The 26,069-nt window shown below is 38.0% G+C and overlaps 1 protein-coding gene across 4 annotated transcripts; it reads right to left on the minus strand.

Annotated features, from left to right (window-relative positions):
• Nucleotides 1-4,967: 4,967 nt before the first annotated feature.
• LOC133623079 (tumor necrosis factor receptor superfamily member 10B-like) lies at nt 4,968-25,747 on the minus strand. Of its 4 annotated transcripts, none has more exons than XM_061986036.1 (10): nt 25,657-25,747; nt 18,116-18,257; nt 17,866-17,994; nt 17,624-17,735; nt 17,442-17,533; nt 13,320-13,421; nt 13,137-13,165; nt 12,363-12,425; nt 9,516-9,552; nt 4,968-5,474 (listed from the first exon to the last, which is right to left on the minus strand). In XM_061986036.1, the coding sequence occupies exons 1-10, from the start codon at nt 25,678-25,680 to the stop codon at nt 5,182-5,184; spliced, it is 1,023 nt and encodes a 340-aa protein (XP_061842020.1). In that variant the 5' UTR covers nt 25,681-25,747; the 3' UTR covers nt 4,968-5,181. The 4 variants fall into 4 exon arrangements, with proteins under 4 accessions (XP_061842020.1, XP_061842018.1, XP_061842019.1 ...); XM_061986034.1 differs by having other exon boundaries at nt 12,255-12,425; XM_061986035.1 differs by having other exon boundaries at nt 12,363-12,437.
• Nucleotides 25,748-26,069: the final 322 nt, after the last annotated feature.

Raw genomic sequence — 26,069 nt, forward strand, 5'->3', positions numbered from 1 at the left:
CATACTGTTGGTTGTTTACCTCAGTGGTCCCCAACCACCGGGCCGCGGCCCGGTACTGGTCCGTGGATCGATTGGTATCGGGCCGCACAAGAAATACTTTTTTTTCTTTTCTTTTTTTAATTAAATCAACATAAAAAACACAAGATACACTTACAAGTAGTGCACCAACCCAAAACAACTCTCTCCCCCCTTTTGTTCTGGGCATTGAACATGAAGACTCTTCCTTCACTGTTCCGAGTGGCCATGAGAGTCTTGGCAGTGCCTGCCTCCAGTGCTCCAGTGGAGCGAGTTTTCAGCCATGGTGGCATCATACTACGCCCCCATCGTGCACAAATGACTGACAGACTCTTGGCTAATTTGGTCTTTTGCAAATGCAATGCAGCATAGGGCCCTGACATATAAAAAGTACAACTTTTTTGTTATGTTCACGTATATGTCATGTTTTTTCAATGTTAACACTTTTGTACAAATAAGTACATTTGCACTTTATTTTTCAATGTGTTTGTTCTGTAAAGGAATGAGTTAATGTTTAAAATGACTGGTTAATAGTGCTATTATAAAGTGCTATGTCAGCACAATTTTCTTTCCTGCAATTTAAAATGCACTTGTTTTAATAAATAAATACAGCGTTTGAAAAGCATACACAATCTGTGTTAATATATTAGTCTGTGGTTAAAAGGACTTGAAAGGACTCGAAACTCAAAATGCAGGACTTAGGACTTGACTTGAGACTTTCCAGTCTTGACTTTGGACTTGACTCGGGGCTTGCCTGTCTTGACTCGGGACTTGACTCGGACTTGAGGGCAAAGACTTGAGACTTACTTGTGACTTGCAAAACAATGACTTGGTCCCACCTCTGGTAAGCAGCGTATGAATGAGTACTGTACCTTTAAGAAAGTACTTAGTATGTGTACCAAATATATTCAAACATGGACAAGAAAAAAAAAAAAAAGAAAAAAAAGTTAGAATAATTATGTATATATTATCACACTAACTTGAGTATGCGTAAAGTCTGCTGCTTTAGTTATTTAGCTATTGTGCTCAAGTTGGACTTGTCTAATCTGTGCAGACTTCTTGTCTGAGGGGTGACCTCAGCCATAGATGTTATCTTTGTTTTAGCCCGCTAACAGCCAAGGACTTCAACGACCTCAACGAAGATAAGATGACAGCACGCAGACGAAGCAGAGACTTCAAGGACCTCAACGAAGATAAGATGCCAACACGCAGACGAAGCGGGGACAAGGCGAAATTACAAGGCCCCCAGCACATTCCGTCACGTATTGTGCGTCCTGGACATGCTTTGCATAATATATGTGACCACTTCTTTTAGAGGCAGCCTTAGTGTTGTTGACTATGGAACTCCTGAATAAATAGAGGCACGCAGGAGCTGAACCTTAGAGCGTAGGGCGAGACTGTGACTAAGTGTTCAGCTCCATGCGTTCTCCGCATGAGCTAAATTGAACTCTGTGTCTGATTGATTCCTTGCTTCTTGTCTGATTAATAGATGTCATCAGTGCTTGAACCTGACAAAAAGTTAACATTAAAAACCTCTTAAGGCCCAAGCTGTTTTTTTCCATGCTTTTTTTTAATTTCTCTTTGCTATTTGGGCTTATTGGACCCTAATTAGAATAAAAACTAAGAATCATCTTTTGATATGATGTACTTAAGTCCATAAGAAACAAACATGTACTTCATGTTTAGTGACATGCTAATTCTTATTTTTACACTCCCCCCCCCCAAATTCCATTGTATGTTATACTCTTCTGACACCACCAGATGGCAGTATAAGTGTCCACATAAGTGGCCATAAGACCCCAATTCAGTAGTGTACACAATTTTGGAAATAAGAGCTAAAGGGTGCTGTCCACGCATGTGGCCACTAAGCCGGACCTGCTCTAATGTCTCCCGTTTATTATTTTATTAGATAAGTACACAGTATAGGCCAAGGGTCGGCAACCCGCAGCTCCGGAGCCGCATGCGGCTCTTTGATCACTCTGATGCGGCTCGGCAGCTTACTTGCCAACCCCCCGATTTTCCCGGGAGACTTCCGGATTTCAATGCCTCCCGCAGAAAACTCCCAGGATTAACATTCTCCGATATTCACCCTTGCAGTTATTATAAGGGCGTGCCATGATGTTGCAGCATTTAGCGCCCTCGGCAAGCTGCATTAACAGCGTGCCAGCCCAACCCATTGTTATAAAGTATGCCTCATCCGCTTGCACAAGTACGTGACAGCAAGGCATACTTGCTCAACAGCCACACAGGTTACACTGACGGTGACCATATAAAACAACTTTAACACTCTTACTAATAATGCGCTACACTTTGAACCAAAACCAAACAAGAATGACAAACACATTTCGGGAGAACATCTGCACCTTAACACAACATAAACACAACAGAACAAATACCCAGAATCCCATGCAGCCCTGACTCTTCCGGGCTACATTATACATCCTTGCTACCACCAAACCCCGCCCCTACCCCAACCCTGCTCCCTCACATATCAAAAATGTTTGTGGCTCCCATTGTTATCTTTAATTTGTGAAACTGGTCAAAATGGCTCTTTGACTGGTAAAGGTTGCCGATCCCTGGTATAGGCGAACCCAGGACCCTCGGATACAAGTATATAAGTATAAAAGCCTAATAATGGCCTACTGTAGTCTGATGTCATAGACATCCATCCCATCCATTTTCTACCGCTTTTTCCCTTTTTGGGGTCGCGGGGGGCGCTGGAGCCTATCTCAGCTACAATCGGGCGGAAGGCGGGGTACACCCTGGACAAGTCGCCACCTCATCGCGTATAAAAGTATATAAGTATAAAAGCCTAATAATCACCTACTGTAGTCGGATGTCATAGAGAAATAGTATAAAAGTATATACCGCATCTTTCGAAATATAAGTCGCACCGGCTGAAAATGCATAATAAAGAAGGGAAAAAACATATACAAGTCCCACTGGAGTATAAGTCGCATTTTTGGGGGAAATGTATTTGATAAAACCCAACACCAAGAATAGACATTTGTAAGGCAATTTGAAATAAATAAAGAATAGTGAACAACAGGCTGAATAAGTGTACGTTATATGAGGCATAAATAACCAACTGAGAACGTGCCTGGTATGTTAATGTAACATGTTATGGTAAGAGTCATTCAAATAACTATAACATATAGAACATGCTATACGTTTACCAAACAATCTGTCACTCCTAATCGCTAAATCCCATGAAATCTTATACGTCTAGTCTCTTACGTGAATGAGCTAAATAATATTTGATATTTTACGGTAATGTGTTAATAATTTCACACATAAGTCGCTCCTGAGTATAAGTCGCACCAAACTACGAAAAAAACTGCGACTCATAGTCCGAAAAATACGGTAAATATAAAAGCCTAATAATCGCCTACTGTAGTCGGATGTCATAGAGAAATAGATCAAATTGTACTATTAAGTGCCAGGCTAGTGTCAGTTTCCAATCGATTCTTCAGGTTCTCAACGGTGACATGAACTTCAGAACTGGGATCAGGTTCACTGCATTATGGAAACTGAAATGGTTCCAATATTTTGATGATTATGCCACAAAAAAAAAAAAAAAAAAAAATCACACACAATGAACAAAAGAACACAAACTCAATATGCAACACAGTAAGAAATACTTTATGTGTTGAACTTTGAAATAGAAAATACTCAACATACAGCAGTATTCCAATCAGATGAACAAACACCTGATGAGGATTACAATTGGACTATTTGAGTAGTTAGGAATGCATATTTAGCGAGGGTGGAGTAACTCACTCAAGCAAAAATATTCATAGTGCATTTCATTCATATTTGCAATTATTAAAGCTGCAACGGAAAAGCAATACGTAGGAAACCCCGAAAAACTTCATGAAGTACGTTTTGACTCTCAGTGAGGTCGTACATTTGTTCAAACACTAAGTCATTGTGCGGAGTAAAACAGCATTAATTATGATAAACATCACAGTCCTGACCAAGTGAAATGTCCCTTTGCTCTTCTTACAATATATAATAATTCCTGAGGTTGAAATAAAGACACATTTGAAAAAAGACAATTGTTAGAAAAGCAATCACAGCTATTAAAACAGTCACAGTTCATTCATTTCATGTAAAACTGCATTGTCATGATTTCAACAGCAAACTTTTGCATTCAAGTCAGAGCTCAGAAGTGCACTTTGGTTGAATGTATTGCTCTTTGTGCTGTAACAGCTATTACAACAGTGCTGTAACAACTATGACGTACTATTACAAATGTGCTGTTACAATTATTACAACTGTGAGGTCTTGAACTCATCAGCAGTACTCAACTATAGTAACATTAGTACAACAATACATTAATAATAATAAATTAAAAGAATTCCATTTCCAAAATAAATACACTGTAAATGTACACTGTAGTTATTTCAAAAAATAAATTATTTTAGCGACCACTGCTGTACAAGATAAATATACTGCTCACACTGCAAAAAGTCAGTGTTCAAAAACAAGAAAAAAAATTACAAATACTAGGGGTATATTATTTGAACTAATCAAAATTATCTGCCAATAGAACAGGAAAATTCGGCTTGTCAAGACTTTCCAAAACAAGCAAAATTAGCTCACCTCAATGAACCCAAAAATACCTTAAAATAAGTATATTCTCACTAATAAGTGCACTTTTCTTGGTAAAAGAAAAATGAGACCCTTTTGCTCAATATGTTGAAAAATATTCTTAAATTAAGTAAATGCTAGTGCCATTATCTTGACATAATATGCGCTCGGCATTATGCTTTTTTTTCATGCTTGAAGTAAGAAATGATAACTTTAAAAAAGTAGTTTTATACTTGTGATTGTTGACACAACTTTGCAACAGTTGATATTCTAGTTTCAAGCATGTTTTACTCAATATAGGTCATCAAATATCAGCAACAAGCTGTAATATCTTACTGAGATCATTTAGGACCAAAACACTTAAAACACTCAAACATAAAATCTGCTTAGTGAGAAGAATTATCTTATCAGACAGAAAATAAGCAAATATCACCCGTATTTGAGATATTCAATCTTACTTAGATTTCAGTGTTTGCAGTGCATGTAATGCATGCATGCAGTCTTTTGATCGGGATTCTCCGGAATTAAAGTAAAACCCGTCAAACCGACTAAAAGCTTCCTATAATTAGAGCTTTATTTATTCTCTAAAATGTAATGACCTTCTTCCAAGGCTTTCTTCTTGATCATCTCAGCTGTTTGCTTCTGGTCACACTCCAGTAGTGCGCTCAGGAGCTCATTCAAGCTGGCTTCTTTCCCCTCTCGCTCTAACCAGATGTTCAGCAACTCATGAATCCGGTCATCATACGGGAGATGGATCTTGCTTTTGATCACGTTGTCGTTCATGCAAAGATGGCGGAAGAATTTACTGTGGTAATCGCAGTCGACGTCCTCGAAATACGGGAAACACTTCAGTAGGGACTGGACGCCTGGAATCAAAGACTTGCCTTTAGATAACGGACTTGGTCATTTCATTTAGATGGTACAAACCCTGTTTCCATATGAGTTGGGAAATTGTGTTAGATGTAAATATAAACGGAATACAATGATTTGCAAATCATTTTCAACCCATATTCAATTGAATGCACTACAAAGACAAGATGTTTGATGTTCAAACTCAAACTTTATTTTTTTTTACAAATAATTAACTTAGAATTTCATGGCTGCAACACGTGTCAAAGTAGTTGGGAAAGGGCATGTTCACCACTGTGTTACATGGCCTTTCTTTTTAACAACACTCAGTAAACGTTTGAGAACTGAGGAGACACATTTTTTAAGCTTCTCAGGTGGAATTCTTTCCCATTTTTGCTTGATGTACAGCTTAAGTTGTTCAACAGTCCGGGGGTCTCCGTTGTGGTATTTTAGGCTTCATAATGCGCCACACATTTTCAATGGGAAACAGGTCTGGACTACAGGCAGGCCAGTCTAGTACCCGCACTCTTTTACTATGAAGCCACGTTGATGTAACACGTGGCTTGGCATTGTCTTGCTGAAATAAGCAGGGGCGTCCATGGTAACGTTGCTTGGATGCAAACATATGTTGCTCCAAAACCTGTATATACCTTTCAGCATTAATGGCGCCTTCACAGATGTGTAAGTTACCCATGTCTTGGGCACTAATACACCCCCATACCATCACAGATGCTGGCTTTTCAACTTTGCGCCTATAACAATCCAAATGGTTCTTTTCCTCTTTGGTCCGGAGGACACGACGTCCACAGTTTCCAAAAACAATTTGAAATGTGGACTCGTTAGACCACAGAACACTTTTCCACTTTGTCCATCTTAGATGAGCTCAGGCCCAGCGAAGCCGACGGCGTTTCTGGGTGTTGTTGATAAACGGTGTTTGCCTTGCATAGGAGAGTTTTAAATTGCACTTACAGATGTAGCGACCAACTGTAGTTACTGACAGTGGGTTTCTGAAGTGTTCCTGAGCCCATGTGGTGATATCCTTTACACACTGATGTCGCTTGTTGATGCAATACAGCCTGAGGGATCGAAGGTCACAGGCTTAGCTGCTTACGTGCAGTGATTTCTCCAGATTCTCTGAACCCTTTGATGATATTACGGACCGTAGATGGTGAAATCCCTAAATTCCTTGAAATAGCTGGTTGAGAAAGTTTTTCTTAAACTGTTCAACAATTTGCTCACGCATTTGTTGGCAAAGTGGTGACCCTCGCCCCATCCTTGTTTGTGAATGACTGAGCATTTCATGGAATCTACTTTTATACCCAATCAAGGCACCCACCTGTTCTCAATTTGACTGTTCACCTGTGGGATGTTCCAAATAAGTGTTTGATGAGCATTCCTCAACTTTATCAGTATTTATTGCCACCTTTCCCAACTTCTTTGTCACGTATGTTGTCTTTGTAGCATATTCAACGGAATATGGGTTGAAAATTATTTGCAAATCATTGTATTCCATTTATAATTACATCTAACACAATTTCCCAACTCATATGGAAACGGGGTTTTTAAAAAGGGCATCTTGCTGCATGCTAAACTGTTTTCTTCAGCTAAATTGAAATTATTGTCTTTGGCCCACAGTAGCAAAGAAACTATTATTAGTCACCCCACATGGAGACCCTCTACCTGAAACCTATTAATACGGTTAGAAATCACATTAAGAAGAACATCAGCAGCTTTTTACCACCTGAAAAAATGCCAAAATGAGAGGAATAATGTCTAAGTCATATTTAGAAAGACTCATTTATGCCAAATGAAGACTACTGTAATGACTTTGTCACTGGACTCTCTAAGTCAGCTGTATAGCAGCAGCACTACGTGCAAAATGCTGCTGCTCGTGTCCTGGCTAGAACCAGGATATATCAGCATATTAGTCCAGTGACTTTAAAACTGCACTCCTTGTGTTCAAGTCTTGTGCCAAAGTCCATCTGACATGTTGGAGCTCTGAGAACCTCAGGGAGGTCTCCTGCTGGTGCCTAGAGTCAGACTAAACATGGTGAAACCTTTATGCTCCTAAAATGTGGAATAGTCTTACTGAAGATATGAGACGGGCTTCAACATTGGCAATGTTCAAATTGCATTTAATTGTGCATACGACAACTGAAATTATTTTCTCTACAGTATTTTAATGATGATTGTATTTCCTGATTTTGACACAATAACAGCTCTAGGGATGATGTTTGATAAGAAATTATCGAGTTCGAGCCCATTATCGAATCCTCCTATCGAACCGATTCCTTATCGATTCTCTTATCGAATCCAGATAGGTTGTTGTATATGGAAAAAAACACAATATTTGGTTTAACAAAAGCTCACTTTTATTTTATAAGAAAAAAATTAAATAAATATTGACTGTTACCCCCCTAAAAAAAAAAAAAAAAAAAAAAAATATTGACTGTTGTTACCCAAAGTATATTAAGTGGGATTTTTCAGAAAAACAAATATATACAGTAACACAAAAACAACCTGTCTCTGTGATCACTACAGGTGTATAAATAATAATATGATGTTAAATAAAATCAGTCCCTTGGGCACAACACTGAAAATACAGCTCTCCAAAAAGTGCACTTCTGCTGCTATTGGAACATACTAACTACACACACAGGCAGACAGCTAACAAACAATCCAAGACGTCTAATAAAGTTACAAAGCAGATTAATCCATTTAGGCTCTTTATTGTTGTTGATCTTGCTTTGTCTTTTCCTCTCTTTACTTTTGTCTTGCACTGGACTGTTATTTTTTTATTTTTAAACTGAAATACACACTGACAAATGTATAAGCTACGTGATTTAATTAACATACTGAAATTTAATACACAATATGTAAATATTAGCTTCACACAAATATACAGTACTATCATCAAACAAATACTTCTGAGTGTTGAAACTATTTCGATGGTGGAATTACACGACTGGCACCCATTTTAAGTCCTCAAAACATCCATTGAAACAGTGCACAAAAATCGTTTTTCAATAAACATCTTAGTATCAAATTTAACCACTTTCCACCTTAATATTGAAATACATAAACAAGTTAAACAGTTTACTTGACTTATCTTTTCCAAGGCTTATAAGAGCTAACACAACTTGTCTACTTCTCAATTGTCTCATGAACTGAACTGACGTCGCCAACTAATGAAACGTAGTATTTTTATATCGCCACAAGGTGTCAGTAAGAGTCTACAATCAAATGGGCATAACATTGCCGTCCCACAGGGCATTTCCTGTGGGAAGGGATTCGTTCCCAGGAATTCGAATAAAGAACCAACTCTTTTTCTTTACTATAGTGGCCTCGATAACGGGAACCGGTTCTCAAAAAGGGATTCGAGTCCATGGAATTGGTTCTTTTCTTATCGAACAACCAGGAGAACCGGTTTCATCCCTAAACAGCTCTAAACTCTATTTCCGGATTGACATTCTCCGATTTCATTTTAATTGGCAATAAAAAGTGACATTGTATTTATTGGATTATATTCTGCTTCAGAACCCTCCCCGTTTCTCATCAATTCCCATTGTTCACTTGCAAAAAAGGAGTCTAAAAAGCTGAATGCAGAGAACCCTAATCCAGGTTGACTTCCTAAGTGTGCCTCACACCCTTGAAATGACCCAAACTAGTCATTAGTAAAATATCTAAATATATTCCTTCATTTTGATGATTATAATTTTCAGCTTGAAATAACCCGAAATTAAGTACCTCATTAAATGTGAAAAATGGTCAATAAGCTTGATATTGCAAATGACTAATTGACACTAATCAAAAATGTACTGCAAAAACCTTTAACTGGTCTCTTTCTCTTAATTTATCTCCTGAAATCAAACAAGTGGGATGTGATCACAACTTCACATCTCCCAACTAAAGACCTGTGGTCCAGTCCAAAGTGTTTACACCTGCCAAAAATCACTCTTGCATTCTTTTAGTGGACTTTCACACACATGAACAAAGGGTTTTCTTTTAAGCACGTGTACCAAGTGTGGGTGAGTGTAGAAACAATTGTAAAGACATACCATTTACAGGCATCACTTTAGGAAATGGCTCGTCTGCCTAAAAGACAACACAAGGCACTGGATTACACAACACGTGTGATAATCTTACACAAATAGTTTGAATCAAGTTGGAAATGTTTGCTTGCCAAGAGGTTTGAAATGGAAATGTTTTCAGGACAATACCATAAATAAAACTCCCTCTTTCCAGACCTTGATGTCTGTGCTGTTATGTTTCATCACATAGTGGAACAGTTATTTAACTTAACTTTATTAATCAGATTGACTTAAATTCTTAACAAAATGTAGCGTAAAAATTAAACAACGTAAAGGATATTTACTACATGTAGGTCTTCCAAAGGGTTTTTAAACATAACTATTTGATAGGATATAGTCTTGAACCAAACTAAGAAAAAATATTTTTGGAAGTCCTCAATCTCAACTGAATCGAACATTTGTGGACTATGCTTAAAAGTAGGGGTGTAACGGTACGTGTATTTGTATTGAACCGTTTCGATACGGGGCTTTTGGTTCAGTTTGGAGGTGTACCGAACGAGTTTCCACATGAACATATTACGTAGCCGCCTCCGCTTCCTTCTGCCTCTGTCTCTCTCAGTCCTCTACACAGCACCCAGCATTGTCCCACCCACACAACCATCTGATTGGTTACAAACAGAGCGGTAACAGCCAATCAACAGTGCATATTCAGAGCGGTAACAGCCAATCAGCAGTGCGCATTCAGAGCGCATGTAGTCAGTGCTTAGCGTTTAGCAGGTGAGCATCAGGCAGCGGACTCTCCCCAAATTATAATAAACACCTCCCAGCTAACTACTAGTAAAATCACTATGAGCCCGTTGACCTTCTAGAAATATAAAAAGGCAGCTTAGCTCGTTCGCAGTCCTGGCTTGAGGTAATGGCTAATTCGCTTTTAGCGTAATGTTAGCTCATTTTGCGGTGTGTGTGTGTGTGTGTGTTACGGACAGCAAAGCCCTGTCTGTCTTATTTCACTTTACCTTTTTCTGTGTTGATTGAGCTGTGTTGAAGCAGTAAAAAAAGGACATTATGTTAAATGATGAGTTTCTGTCTCTGATAGTTGATATAATAATGTAACTGCATCATTAAGCCTACATGAACTCCATGGTGTTCAGCAATGAATAGTCTCTCCTATTACTATCGTACCATTTTTCAGCTATAGTTACATTAATCATTAGAAATGCAGCAGCCTAGTTTTGAATGGCAGGGTCCCTGCTATCACATGTTGACAAAAATATAACATTTACATAATAAAAATCTACTACAGGCTTCCCAAATGCTGTAATAAATTAAGCATGATGAGTTGACTTGAAGACCTAAAGACATACAGTGGAACCTCAATATGGTTCTTGAATAGGGTTCATAAATACAAAAATTTGAATATGGAAACAAATTTCCCCTCAAAAAAATATTTAAAAAAATAAATAAATGCATAACTGGTTCCAGCCTCAAAAACTTCCATACAAGTTTTGTGAACTTTGAACACAATAAGTTGTATAAAAACAATAATAAATAAACATTATAATGTTAAAAAAAAGGTTGATTGGCAACACTAAATGGTCCCTAGTGTGTGAATGTGAGTGTGAATGTTGTCTGTCTATCTGTGTTGGCCCTGTAATGAGGTGGCGACTTGTCCAGGGTGTACCCCACCTTCCGCCCGATTGTAGCTGAGATAGGCTCCAGCACCCCCCGGGACCCCGAAAGGGATAAGTGGTAGAAAATGGACGGATGGGATGTTGAAAAACAAAGATGGGTTACTGTTTAAGGGTTTCACTCTCCTTCGTTACAAAGTTAACTTTAAAGTTGGAGCTGTAAACGTTCTCATTGTAACTTTAAACTTCAGCTATAAGTACAATCATTTTTGTGGTCTCTCACCTCAACCCTTAACTGGGAAGATTTACTATTGGACACACTGCAAAAAGTCAGTGTTCAAAAACAAGAAGAAAAAAAATACAAAAATTAGGGGTATTTTACTTGAACTAAGCAAAATTATCTGCCAATAGAACAAGAAAATTCGGCTTGTCAAGACTATCCAAAACAAGTAAAATTAGCTAACCTCAATGAACCCAAAAACACCTTAAAATAAGTATATTCTCACTAATAATAAGTGCACTTTTCTTGGTAGAAAAAAAAAATACCTTTTTGCTCAATATGTTGAAAAATATTCTTAAATTGAGTAAATGCTAGTGTCATTATCTTGACATAATGATATGCGCTCGGCATTTACATTTCTTGAAACCAGCAAACTTATACTAAAAACGAGTTTATTGTTCTTAATGGAAAGGCAACCGCTTGTTACTCTCGGGGTCTCCTAGCCGCTTAGGCATATCATATGGTCTAAAGATGCATTTTTCCATGGATAACATGACATCATTGCGCCAAGTGTGTGCTCTTTCAGTCAATTAGTGCGCATATTTACAGCCCGGCCGCCGGCCAAGTTTTTTTTATTGTAATTTTAAAGAATTGTGTTGGATGCTACGTAGGAGCATTAAGAAGCAAGTAATAGGATATTTTCAGGACTGTTAAAAAGAGTTGTGACACTACATAAGAGCATGAAGAAGCAAGTAATAGGATACTGTCAGGACTGTTAAAGAGTGTTGGACATTACATACGAGCATTAAGAAGCAAGTAATAGGATATTTTCAGAACTGTTAAAAAGAGTGTACGTAGGAGCATGAAGAAGCAAGTGAAAGGCTTGGCAAGAAGCAAAAGGTGAAGGTTGTTGCTCACTTTGTGCACCATGGTTAGATTTTGCTGAGAGTTACTGGCAGAGCTGGTGATGCTTTCACACAAGTGTTGACACTCATCCACCACAACGGCTGGCTGTGGACTTCTCACCGCTGACTGGAAGAAGTGCAGACTGGGGCATCTCACATTTTGGTTTGGATGGCTGCTGGTGGGCTGCACATTTTGCTGTAACATGTTAAAAACACACTTGCATACCCGCCACCAAATCTGCTTGGCTTTTTGAACTCAGCTCATAATTCATCTTAAAGAGGACCCATGAGGATTTTCTATTTCACTGACTGGTCATTTCTCCTCATCTCATGCCTGCTCTGGGAGCTATAAAATAATTCCAGGTTATGTTCTGTCCACAACATTTTACACAGGTCTGTTTTGTCAGGGTAAGCCACTAAACTCCATTGCAACATTTTCTAGGTTTGAGAGTGCTCAAAAAGGTAGGATAAAGCGTCATTCTCATCTAAATTGTAGCATGCACAATTAACACGGGCGTGTGACATAAATGCTGCAAAAGCAGTTTCTTAGTGATGCAGCTCTGTTTCGATCTGAGAGTGGGCAGGTGTACCTAATGTTGTAAATCTATATGCTATGTTTGTAAGTTTATTTTCAAAACGCGTCTGAAAAAAACTCCCCCCAAAAAAACAGGTTTGTCTTCCAAGACATTTTTTTTTACATTTAATTAAGGGCAAGAGCATGGAAGATTTCAATTGCAATCTCAAAGGGAACGGCTCTACAAAGAAATGCAAAAAGTGGGTTATCAAATTGACACCACTATATATTATCTAAACTGCAAGGAACTGAGTTGAATGTAGATTAGAATCATTATTGGTCCCCTTTAAGTATTCCCAAAGTAATACTGACAATACTCACCCGATCCTTCTCCAGGTTTTCCAGTGTGTCTGAAAAGAAAGAATTCATTTTATCAAATGAAGCAACCATTTATTATGCAAAACACATTCAAATTGTTTGAACGCACTTACAATTTGATTCTATTTCAATAATATAAAAATGAACCAAAAAGCACACAATTTGACTTATGAGTTTTAATCTTACCTGCTGATCTGGGACTCTTCTTATACAGGTACATGCAAACTCCCCCAAACACCAATGCTGGACCAACGGCGATTGTAGCCAGAATGACGTAGAGAACATGTTCTGGTTAGAGGGAACAAAACAAATACCACCATTATTACTATTTTACTGTATTTATGATAGGGATTTTAAAATGACTGGAGATATGTTTAAAGTTTATGAAAACATACTGAATCCCATACAAACATTTTAGGCCTATTATGTATGCAGCTTTGTGTCTTTCTTGCAAGATATATACATACCTATTAGGTTTGGATCTTATTGTTTTCTGTTTTTGTTACACCCCAGACTGTCCCAATGATCTACCATTACCAGTTCTTTAATCAGTGATGTCATGTACTGTATAGTTAACGAGCTGCCAACATTTGGTGTTTGCACTTTTAGGAGAATTACTTCCATGCAGTTTTGTTTGAGATACGAGTGTTTTGAGTTATGAGCTTGGTCATGGAAGGCAATGTGCTCCTAACTTCAGGAGACATTTGTATTTTACAAAAGCATTACAATCTGGGAGATTTTAACTTCAGTTGACATGAGCTTCTGCAACGAAATTTCGTTCTTATTTGTACTGTACTTTTTCTGTAAGATTATATTTCTCCTCTTTTGTTGAGAAGAATTGTTGTATGTACGTGGTCGACGGTGTCGACCACGCCACCTTAATCACTCGTCTTGAGAACTGTGTGGGCATTAAGGGCGCCGCCCTCAACTGGTTCCGGTCGTACCTAACCGACAGGAGTTTTTGTGTAAAAGTAGACAGTTTTATGTCGTCCACAGCTCCTTTACCACATGGGGTCCCCCAGGGCTCAATCCTTGCCCCAATTTTATTTGCGCTTTACCTTCTCCCCCTTGGTTCTATTTTTAGGAAGTACAGTATTGCATTTCATTTTTATGCCGATGATTGTCAGATTTATTTTCCCATGGCACAAAATAACACGGTTCAAAGTCTTATTGACTGCCTGCACGACATCAAAGTCTGGCTTTCAGCTAACTTCCTGAGCCTAAATGAAGACAAAACAGAAGTTATGTTGTTCGGTCCAAGTCGCTCTCCCTCCCCCAACGTTGACCTCGGCACTCTGACCCTGTATCTCAGAGACTCTGTCACAAACCTGGGGGTAAAGTTTGACTCAGATTTTAAATTCGAAAAACAAATCAGCAGCGTCGTTCAAAAAAGCTTTTATCAATTACGGCAAATAGCGAAAGTGAAACCGCTTCTATCAAGACATGATCTTGAGAAATTAATCCACGCTTTTATCTCGACTCGTCTTGATTACTGTAATGCCCTGTATGTTGGCATTAGCCAGGCCTCCCTCGCCCGCCTGCAGCTCGTGCAGAACTCTGCTGCTCGTCTGCTAACACAGACCCGCAGACGTGAGCACATCACCCCTATTTTAGCGTCCCTTCACTGGCTCCCTGTGCGTTACCGAATACATTTTAAACTCCTTTTATTTGTTTTTAAATGTCTAAACAACCTCGCGCCAACCTATCTCTCCGACCTCCTTCAGCCTTACTGCCCCACCCGATCCTTAAGATCAGCCGATCAGCTGCTGTTGACGGTCCCTGACACAAGGCTGAAGCTTAGAGGTGACAGAGCTTTCGCCGTTGCTGCTCCCAAGCTCTGGAACGACCTACCCCTGAGTGTTAGACAAGCCTCCTCTCTTCCTGTTTTTAAATCTCTCTTAAAAACATACTTTTATTCCATGGCTTTTAACACTGAGTGATATCCATCCTGCAATGGCGCCCCATAATACACCTGCTGTGATCCTGTTTTTATGTTTTTATGTTTTTATTAATTCTATTTTAATTATTTATTTTTTATCATGTTCTGTTTGTGTTGTGTTGTGTTTGCTCGGTACTCGTTTTATCTTTTAACCTGCTCATTGTACAGCACTTTGGCTACCCCTGTGGTAAATTTTAAATGTGCTTTATAAATAAAGTTGATTTGATTTGATTTGATTTATATTCTTGGGTAGCAGATTTTAGTTTGCTTTGGGTATAATTTTAGCTGTTTTCAAATTCACTATGTCGTGGAATTTAAGTATTTTTGATTCAACAAATTAAAGGGTTTGTATGTTCTCTATATGCAACATTCTGTATTATTCTAACTGATCTTTTTTGTATCACTGTTAATGAATGAAGTGTACTTTTGTAGTTATTTCCCTATATTTCTACACAATAACTCAGATAACACTAGCGAGCAGTAGAGAATATGAAGTGATTTTTGATCTACAACATGATTTGCTTTATTCATTATTGACGTGTTTCTTGCTCCTTTATGTTGTATATTTTTTACATGAGATTTCCAGTTCAATTTATCAATCATTACACCTAGAATTTGGTTTCATCTACTCTTTCAATTTCTATTCCGTCTATTTGTATTTGTGTATGACTTTCCCTTCTACTGTTACCAAATAGCATTAGTTTAGTTTGACTGAGATTCAAAGATAGTCTGTTTTTGTCAAACCATCGTTTTAATTTGTTAATTTCTTCTGTTATTATTTGTATAATCTTCTGTGTGTTCTCTCCTGAACACAACACTGTTGTATCATCCGCAAATAATACTAACTTTAAATCTTTTGTAACATTACAAATGTCATTTATATAGACCTTACACAAAAAGGTGTGGCTAATATATAGATTTTTCCGCTCAATGATGTAATGGATTAAGCAAAGAAATCAAACAACGTGTTAAAATGATTCACTTTAAAAAACGTTTCAAACTTAGTGTTTACAAAGTATGTACATATCACAACCTACATCTATATATATGCAGTTTATAGTCCTGTGTGGCTAACATATGAAAAAAAAATATTTTCTTCTAAAGTGTCATGGGTGTGGCTTATACACCGTTGCGGTTTTTAGTCCCAAAAATACGGAATTTAAAAATGATGACAGGTTAGGGCTGGGCGATATATTGATATATCACGGGTTTGTCTCTGTGCCATATAGAAAATGACTATATCGTGATATTAGAGTATACGTTCTCACGCAGTTGCTTTTAGCTGCGGGCATTACACTACAGGCGTTTCTCACTCTTTGTCTCTCCTTATCACAGAGACATAAAACAAGCGCACCTTCTTACATAAGTCACATACGTATACGCCCTCGCGCAGCAGAGAGGTAGCGGCATGGTTAAAGTTAGCTGTGGTGCGGGTGGTAATACGAGAGAAAGAAGGTGCGAATCTGGTAACAAATGAAGGAAGAATTCATTCCCAAGAAAAACAGCACGGGGTCATTCGTCTGGCGGTGGTTTGGCTTCAAGCGGGAATATGTCGAACAGACAACCGTAATTTGTCAAGTGTGGGGCAAAAGCGTTGCTACAAAAAGTAGCATTACTGCTAATATGTAGCATCATTTGAAAAGTCACCCGCTAGAGAATGAAGAGTGTTTGAAACTCCGCATGTCAACATCTCCGTTCGGTGCCACACCCACAAAATGCCGAGGCAACCATTTCCACATCAACACCGTATGAAAAAAATAGTCAACAGAAGGAGATAACGTTTGCAGGAACCTACCACATAGCGAAGGACATACACTATTTGATTTCCTATTATGCAGCTAATTTTTATTTGACAGTTATGGAAATATCTTGTGTGACATCATGCACAAAAGTGCACTTTATTTGTTTTAAACTATTTTGGTGGCGTTCTGTACAAAAAGTGCACTTTAATTTAGTGTTTTGATATGTCATCTTAGTGACATTCTGCACAAAAGTGCACTCATAGCTTGTTTTAAAATGTCTGACAATCTTGCACTTTCTGTTTTGAAATGACATGAATGTTTGTGCCACTGCTTCATAACTGTTTAATAAATACAGTTTTGGTCAATTGACTTAGTTGTGATTTCCCTCTCTGCATGAAAGTTTAAAATGAGCATATATTAATGCAGTGTGAACAAGAATGTTTTAATGTAGACAAAGAATCATCATACTGCTGTGATTATATTAATCAAGTGTTAATTCAAGGGTAAGGCAAAATATCGAGATATATATCGTGTATCGTGACATGGCCTAAAAATATCGAGATATTAAAAAAAGGCCAGCCCTATGACAGGGATAGAAATATGTTTGTGCAAGCAAATATAGTATACTTGAGGGAGGGTCTGACTGCAGGGGGGTCTTCTTGCACTCAGTGTTGGAGGTAGCAGTACAGTTCCTGACAACTTTGTCATCTTCTTCACACCTTGATTAGGTCAAACCAAAAACAAAAAAAAGTAAATGCAAATGGCTATTTTTTTTTAATTGGTCTTGATTAGACAGTCAGGAGTGTCACCTTGAACACTTCTTGCACACCTCACATGCTTCTTCTGGAGCACAAAATGTTCCTTCTTTACACCGACATTCAATGTTCTGAGTGGGACTACAAGGCCTCATGATTTCCTGATCTGTCATAACAAAAACAAACAAAAAAAGATACCTGGTTTAAATACATTTGAACTGAGCATTTTGAAAAGTGTGAAGGTTTTTGATTCTGACTCAGCACATTCAATAGTGAACTCCAACAAGCAGAAATACCTGAGCGACACGGTGGACATGTGATACATTTTTCCAAGTCGTTGGCATGTTCGGTAAACGTTTTATGGTCGCACTGCTCACACTGCCCCTTTTCGTGTGCTGTGGTACAGTGGGACTTTACATGGGTACCTGAAAAAAAAAAGATCACCATTTAATGTTGAAACTAAACTTGCCCTTTGGGTAAGCTCATTGAAAGTGTTAAAGTGTGAGACAGCGACAATGTCAGTGGGCTAACATGTTGTTGCCTTACCAGCTGGGCATTTTAAACAACATATGTTGTTGCTTAAGTACTCCTCATCTCCGCAGACAGCTTCCAGTCGTGTCCTGATGACAGAGCCAGCTTGGGAAAATGTGGCGGAGGATGCAAACGAGCAAATCAAAACAAAAAAAACCTTTGGGAAAACAGATAAAACATGGTCAACCAATGACTTGAGTATTAAAAATAGGGCTGCAACTAGGGATGATGTTTGATAAGAAATTATCGAGTTCGAGCCCATTATCGAATCCTCTTATCGAACCGATTCCTTATCGATTCTCTTATCGATTCCAGATGTGTTTTTTTCCATATACAACAACCTAATATTTGGTTTAACAAAAGCTCACTTTTATTTTATAAGAAAAAAAATAAAAAATAAAATAAATAAATATATATGGACTGTTACCCCCCTAAAAAAAAAAAGGGAAATTTAGTTGACTAAAACTAAGTCAATTTAGATGACTAAAGTTTCAATAAAACATTTTCATTAAAAGAATAACTAAAACCAAATTCATAAACTGCTGCTAAAATTAAAACAGATTTCAACATTTCCAATAAGTTAATTTAAGTACTGCAAAATATAGCAATGTCCTTCCTGTTTACCTTTAAAAACAAATTAACCACTAATAGCAATTTGTTTTTTGGAAATAAGTTTGCTGAATTGTCTTGGGAAAAAAAAAAAAGTGTTTTGTTTAAAACAATATCCATGTCATGGCATCACCCCATTAATGGAGAATACATATTAAATAATGTTAGTCGATCTCCACCCAAAAAAAAAAATGAGTCCGTCAACAACTCCAGCAACTAGAACACTTTGGCCCAGTTTACACTGCACACCAAACCTGATTTTGCCCTCAAGTGACACATCTGATTTTTTTGGGCAGTCCTAACGCTCCAATGTGCTTCAAATCTGATATTTTGGCATCAGATTCAGGATTAAAATTTAGGAAAACTACGACACAGTCGCCAGTAGAAATTGATGTTTCGTCACAACATTGGGCTTTGTTTTTTTGTTTTTTTTTATTTAGGATGACCGAATATTCGGGACATAACTTGTGAGTATTGTACAAAAATAATAGACTATATGTAATATACTAATGTATATTTTGATTCCAAAGAAATGGCGATTGTTGAAAGACCGCAATTGTCGCTGTGACACAGTTGCTTACATGTGAGTAGAAAATAAAGCCCCCTTTGATCCACGCAGATGTCCGTGTCTCCTCTATTTAAACAGCCATATATAGATTACACTATATACATCTATTCATACATTATATTACTTTACTTTCACATTTAAAAAAAACTCCACTAATTTTTAAAGTGTTGCGACCTTTATTTTATTTTGTAGTAATAGCGACTTCCTTCCTGTCAACTTGTTTTCACTATATGGAAGTCCCCATGCAAGTGGCATAGAGGCCACATTTCCAAAGGTGTCTGATGAAAATCCCTTTTTCCTTTTGCTGTGTCAACAGTCAGCTGGAAAAAAATCAGATCTCCAAAAATGTGATTTGAAAAGGTAGTCAGCACACTTGCTAAACCTCCCAAATTTTCTGGGAGACTCCCGAATTTCAGGGCCTCTCCCGAAAATCTCCCGGGACAACCATTCTCCCGAATTTCTCTCGATTTCCAGCCGGACTTAAGGCACGCCCCCTCCAAGTACGTGCAGACCTGAGTGAGGACAGCCTGTCGTAACGTCCGCTTGGCCAACCAAAAAGTAACCACAGAACACTAGTGTTCTGTGGTTACTTTTTGGTTGGCCAACGGTTTACGTTGTATTGCGCACCCTGATGGCAAGTGTGGGAGTCGGTTCTGAAGTATGAAGTAAAGAGACGTAACTTTGTCACCTTGCCTGGTTATTGACTCCAACCCAGAATATTACACTGCCCATACCTATGTTCCTTCAAAGCATTTGCACTTTCAAATACAACAATGAGTAGAGGAGTGTTGTGTGTCTATGTGTAAATAAATGAACACTGAAATTCAAGTTTTTATTTTATTTATATGTATATAATAACACACACACACACACACACACACACACACACACACACACACACACACACACACACACACACACACACACACACACACACACACACACACACACACACACACACACACACACACACACACACACACACACACACACACACACACACACACACACACACACACACACACACACGATTTGATAATCGATTAATCTGTCGATTATTACGTCGATTAATCGAGTAATAATCGGATAAAAGAGACAAACTACATTTCTATCCTACCCAGTATTTTATTGGGAAAAAAAACAGCATACTGGCACCATACTTATTTTGATTATTGTTTCTCAGCTGTTTGTAAATGTTGCAGTTTATAAATAAAGGTTTATTAAAAAAAAAAAAAAAAAAGCCTTTTTATTTTATTTTTTAAGGTTTCTGCGCATGCGCATAGCATAGATCCAACGAATCGATGACTACATTAATCGGCAACTGTTTATATAATCGATTTAATCGATTAGTTGTTGCAGCCCTAATATATACACATACATAGAGCTAGAATTAACTGAAAGTCAAGTATTTATTTTATTAATATATATATATATATATATATATATATATATATATATATGTGAGAGAGAGAGAGAGAGAGAGAAATACTTGAATTTCTAGCTATAAATATACTCCTTCCCCCTTAACCTCGCCCCCTGACCCCTCACCCCAAATCTCCCGAATTTGGAGGTTTTGATTGATTGATTGAAACTTTTATTAGTAGATTGCACAGTACAGTACATATTCCGTACAATTGACCACTAAATGGTAACACACCAATACGTTTTTCAACTTGTTTAAGTCGGGGTCCACTTAAATCAGTTCATGGTACAAATATATACTATCATCATAATACAGTCATCACACAAGTTAATCATCAGAGTATATACATTTAATTATTTACAATCCGGGGTGTGGGATGTGGAGGGGTGGGTTAGGTTTGGTGGTTATCAGCACTTCAGTCATCAACAATTGCATCATCAGAGAAATGGACATTGAAACAGTATGATATGTACAGCAAGTAGTGGACATAGAGAGAGAGATCAGAAAGCATAAGAACAAGTATCTACATTCGATTATTTACATTTGATTATTTACAATCCGGGGAGGTGGGATGTGGTGGGGGGAGGGTGTTAGTCTAGGGTTGTAGTTGCCTGGAGGTGTTCTTTTAGTGCGGTTTTGAAAGAGGATAGAGATGCACTTTCTTTTACACCTGTTGGGAGTGCATTCCATATTGATGAGGCATAGACGGAGAATGAGTTAATAAGACCTCATGGTCTAAAACAGTGGTTCTCAACCTTTTTTCAGTGATGTACCCCCTTTGAACATTTTTTTAATACAAGTACCCCCTAATCAGAGCAAAGCATTTTTGGTTGAAAAAAGAGATAAAGAAGTAAAATACAGCACTATGTCATCAGTTTCTGATTTATTAAATTGTATAACAGTGCAACATATTGCTAATTTGTAGTGGTCTTTCTTGAACTATTTGGAAAAAAAAAGATATAAAAATAACTAAAAACTTGTTGAAAAATAAACAAGTGATTCAATTATAAATAAAGATTTCTACACATAGAAGTAATCATCAACTTAAAGTGCTCTCTTTGGGGATTGTAATAGAGATCCATCTGGATTCATTAACTTCATTCTAAACATTTCTTTACAAAAAAATAAATCTTTAACATCAATATTTATGGAACATGTTCACAAAAAATCTAGCTGTCAACACTGAATATTGCATTGTTGCATTGTAATGAATGGAATAGCTTACTTGATTTGATGTTCAGTTTATGAACTCACATTCATATTTTGTTGAAGTATTATTCAATAAATATATTTATAAAGGATTTTTGAATTGTTGCTATTTTTAGAATATTTAAAAAAAATCTCACGTACCCCTTGGCATACCTTCAAGTACCCCCAGGGGTACACGTAGCCCCATTTGAGAACCATTGGGAATAAGCGGTAGAAAATGGATGGATGGTCTAAAAGGTTGGCAAGTATGGTAGTCAGTGACTTGTCCTTGGCTCACCTCCTCCCTTTAACACTCAGCTTTACTCACCTGACAACAGGTGGTTTGATGGGCACCTTATTTGGCCAATCACACGTCAGGGCCCAGAGTCATACCACTAAGTGACAAAAAAAGGGCTGAGTCACATCAAGTAGATGATTCCTACTTGTCCTAACTTATAATCGGCATATTCAGAGCGCGTGTGTATTTTTGACCCAGCAGATTTGGTCACATTTTTAGTAGGCCCATAATAAATTCATAAAAGAACCAAACTTCATGAATGTTTTTTTGTGACCAACAAGTATGTGCTCCAATCACTCTATCACAAAAAAATAAGAGTTGTAGAAATTATTGGAAACTCAAAACAGCCATGACATTATGTTCTTTACAAGTGTATGTCAACTATTGATCAAGACTGTATACGTGCCCTATTTAGTAGCACCAACACTGACATTATATATGAATATATGTCCTATTTAGTAGCACCAACACTGACATTATATATGAATATATGTCCTATTTAGTAGCACCAACACTGACATTATATATGAATATATGTCCTATTTAGTAGCACCAACACTGACATTATATATGAATATATGTCCTATTTAATAGCACCAACACTGACATTATCTATGTATATATGCCCTATTTAGTAGCACCAACACTGACATTATATATGAATATATGTCCTATTTAGTAGCACCAACACTGACATTATATATGTATATATGCCCTATTTAGTAGCACCAACACTGACATTATATATGTATATATGTCCTATTTAGTAGCACCAACACTGACATTATATATGAATATATGTCCTATTTAGTAGCACCAACACTGACATTATATATGAATATATGTCCTATTTAGTAGCACCAACACTGACATTATATATGAATATACATATGTCCTACTTAGTAGCACCAACACTGACATATATGAATATATGTCCTATTTAGTAGCACCAACACTGACATTATATATGAATATATGTCCTATTTAGTAGCACCAACACTGACATTATATATGTATATATGTCCTATTTAGTAGCACCAACACTGACATTATATATGAATATATGTCCTATTTAGTAGCACCAACACTGACATTATATATGAATATATGTCCTATTTAGTAGCACCAACACTGACATTACATATGAATATATGTCCTATTCAGTAGCACCAACACTGACATTACATATGAATATATGTCCTATTCAGTAGCACCAACACTGACATTATATATGTATATATGTCCTATTTAGTAGCACCAACACTGACATTATATTAGGGCTGCAACTAACGATTAATTTGATAATCGATTAATCTGTCAATTATTACTTCGATTAATAATCGGATAAAAGAGACAAACTACATTTCTATCCTTTCCAGTATTTTATTGGAAAAAAAAACAGCATACTGGCGCCATGTTCTTTCAACTTACCAAATAAAACAAGGAAAATGTTACAGAAATGCACACTTTTGACACCCCTGCTATAGATAATAAAAAATTAAATCTGATAAACGTATCGATAAAAAGCAGAGCCTGGCGACGCATACACGTTTATCTTGTCGATTGTATTGTACCATATGTCCCGGCAAGAAATCTGCGTTCAAAGAACTCCGGCTTATTAGTGATTCCCAGAGCCCAAAAAAAGTCTGCGGGCTATAGAGCGTTTTCTATTCGGGCTCCAGTACTATGGAATGCCCTCCCGGTAACAATTAGAGATGCTACCTCAGTAGAAGCATTTAAGTCCCATCTTAAAACTCATTTGTATACTCGAGCCTTTAAATAGACCCCCCTTTTAGACCAGTTGATCTGCCGTTTCTTTTCTTTTCTCCTCTGCTTCCCTCTTCCTTGTGGAGGGGGGGGGGAGAGGCACAGGTCCGGTGGCCATGGATGAAGTGCTGGCTGTCCAGAGTCGGGACCCGGGATGGACCGCTCGCCTGTGCATCGGCTGGGAACATCTCTGCGCTGCTGACCCGTCTCCGCTAGGGATGGTGTTCTGCTGGCCCCATTATGGACTGGACTCTTACTATTATGTTGGATCCACTATGGACTGGACTCTCACAATATTATGTCAGACCCACTCGACATCCATTGCATTCGGTCTCCCCTAGAGGGGGGGGTTACCCACATATGCGGTCCTCTCCAAGGTTTCTCATAGTCATTCACATCGACGTACCACTGGGGTGAGTTTTTCCTCGCCCTTATGTGGGCTTTGTACCGAGGATGTCGTTGTGGCTTGTGCAGCCCTTTGAGACACTTGTGATTTGGGGCTATATAAATAAACATTGATTGATTGATTGATTGATCATAGCTCTCTCACTCTCTGTCTCTGCCCCTCCCTCACGAATGCTGCTGCACGCACAATTTGTTTTGTTTTTAACCTTCTTAACCCTGAACGTACATTGAAAATACACGCAACCCTAACTCAAAATGCCGGACATTTGAGGCATTTAAGAAACACCGCTCGACAGCCCTGCAAAAGAGGACATGTCCGGTGAAAAGAGGACGTATGGTCAGGACCTAGTGATCGGTTTCGCTAGTCCTCTTTTGCTAGTATGCTAGCAGCTAACGGGCTAGGATAGACTGACCATACGTCCTCTTTTCACCGGACATGTCCTCTTTTGCGGAGCTGTCGGGGCGGAGTTTCTTAAGTGCCCCAAATGTCCGGCATTTTGAGTATTGTTTACACAACGTGCAGTACGCTACTTAATATGTCCGTGTGGAAACTCGTTCGGTACACTTCTGCACCGAAACGAAACCCCCGTATCGAAACGGTTCGATACAAATACACGTACTGTTACACCCCTATTATTTTAATTATTGTTTCTCAGCTGTTTGTAAATTTTGCAGTTTATAAATAAAGGTTAAAAAAAAAAAAAAAAAAAAGTAGCCTCTGCGCATGCGCATAGCATAGATCCAACGAATCGATGACTAAATTAATCGCCAACTATTTTTATAATCGAATTTAATCGATTTAATCGATTGGTTGTTGCAGCCCTACATTATACATGAATATATGTCCTATTTAGTAGCACCAACACTGACATTATATATAAATATGTCCTATTTAGTAGCACCAACACTGACATTATATATGAATATATGTTCTATTTAGTAGCACCAACACTGACAGTATATATAAATATATGTCCTATTTAGTAGCACCAACACTGACATTATATATATGTCCTATTTAGTAGCACCAACACTGACATTATATATGAATATATGTCCTATTTAGTAGCACCAGCACCGACATTTGGAGGGAGCTTTAAAACAACTTAAATAAATGACTTTGCTTTGGCACTGCAGCGAGGAATGTGGCAAGTGTTTGGGAAGTCAGCCAAGTGACGTCACACACCGTCACCGCGACAAACATTCTAAACTAGAATGTGTCGAATAGATGGCGGAATAAACATCTGATACGTGACATAACAAACGTTGCAAAATGAATATAGACGAACATAACTTACAGTAAAAGGCAGGAATGTGGTCATTCTTCGGAGAATGCGAGCGCGCTGAAGTCCAGCGAAAAACTTTCGCTTCCGGCTTTCTCCCGTCCGACGGGCATTCGGGCAATGATGCAAGAAGCGATGTGCGCAGGTGTTAAATAATCAGGAAGGGGCGGGGAATAGGGACAGGGAGTAGGGGCGGGGTCTAAGAGAAAGTTGTTTTAACCCAAGAGACATAAGAAGTCTCTTTTCACTTCATCGTGTGGCTTAGTAAAGTCACCAAAATGAACGTGACCTCTTTCAAAATGTCAAAAACTAGCCTTTATTTGACATACGGTCTTCATGTTGTTCTGTTACAGCCTTATTCCAAAACGGAATACATTCATTTATTTATGTCCTCAAAATTCTACACACAATACCCCATACTTGCCAAC

The sequence above is a fragment of the Nerophis lumbriciformis genome, linkage group LG12 (assembly GCF_033978685.3).
Source record: "Nerophis lumbriciformis linkage group LG12, RoL_Nlum_v2.1, whole genome shotgun sequence".
NCBI classification, from domain to species: Eukaryota; Metazoa; Chordata; class Actinopteri; order Syngnathiformes; family Syngnathidae; genus Nerophis; species Nerophis lumbriciformis.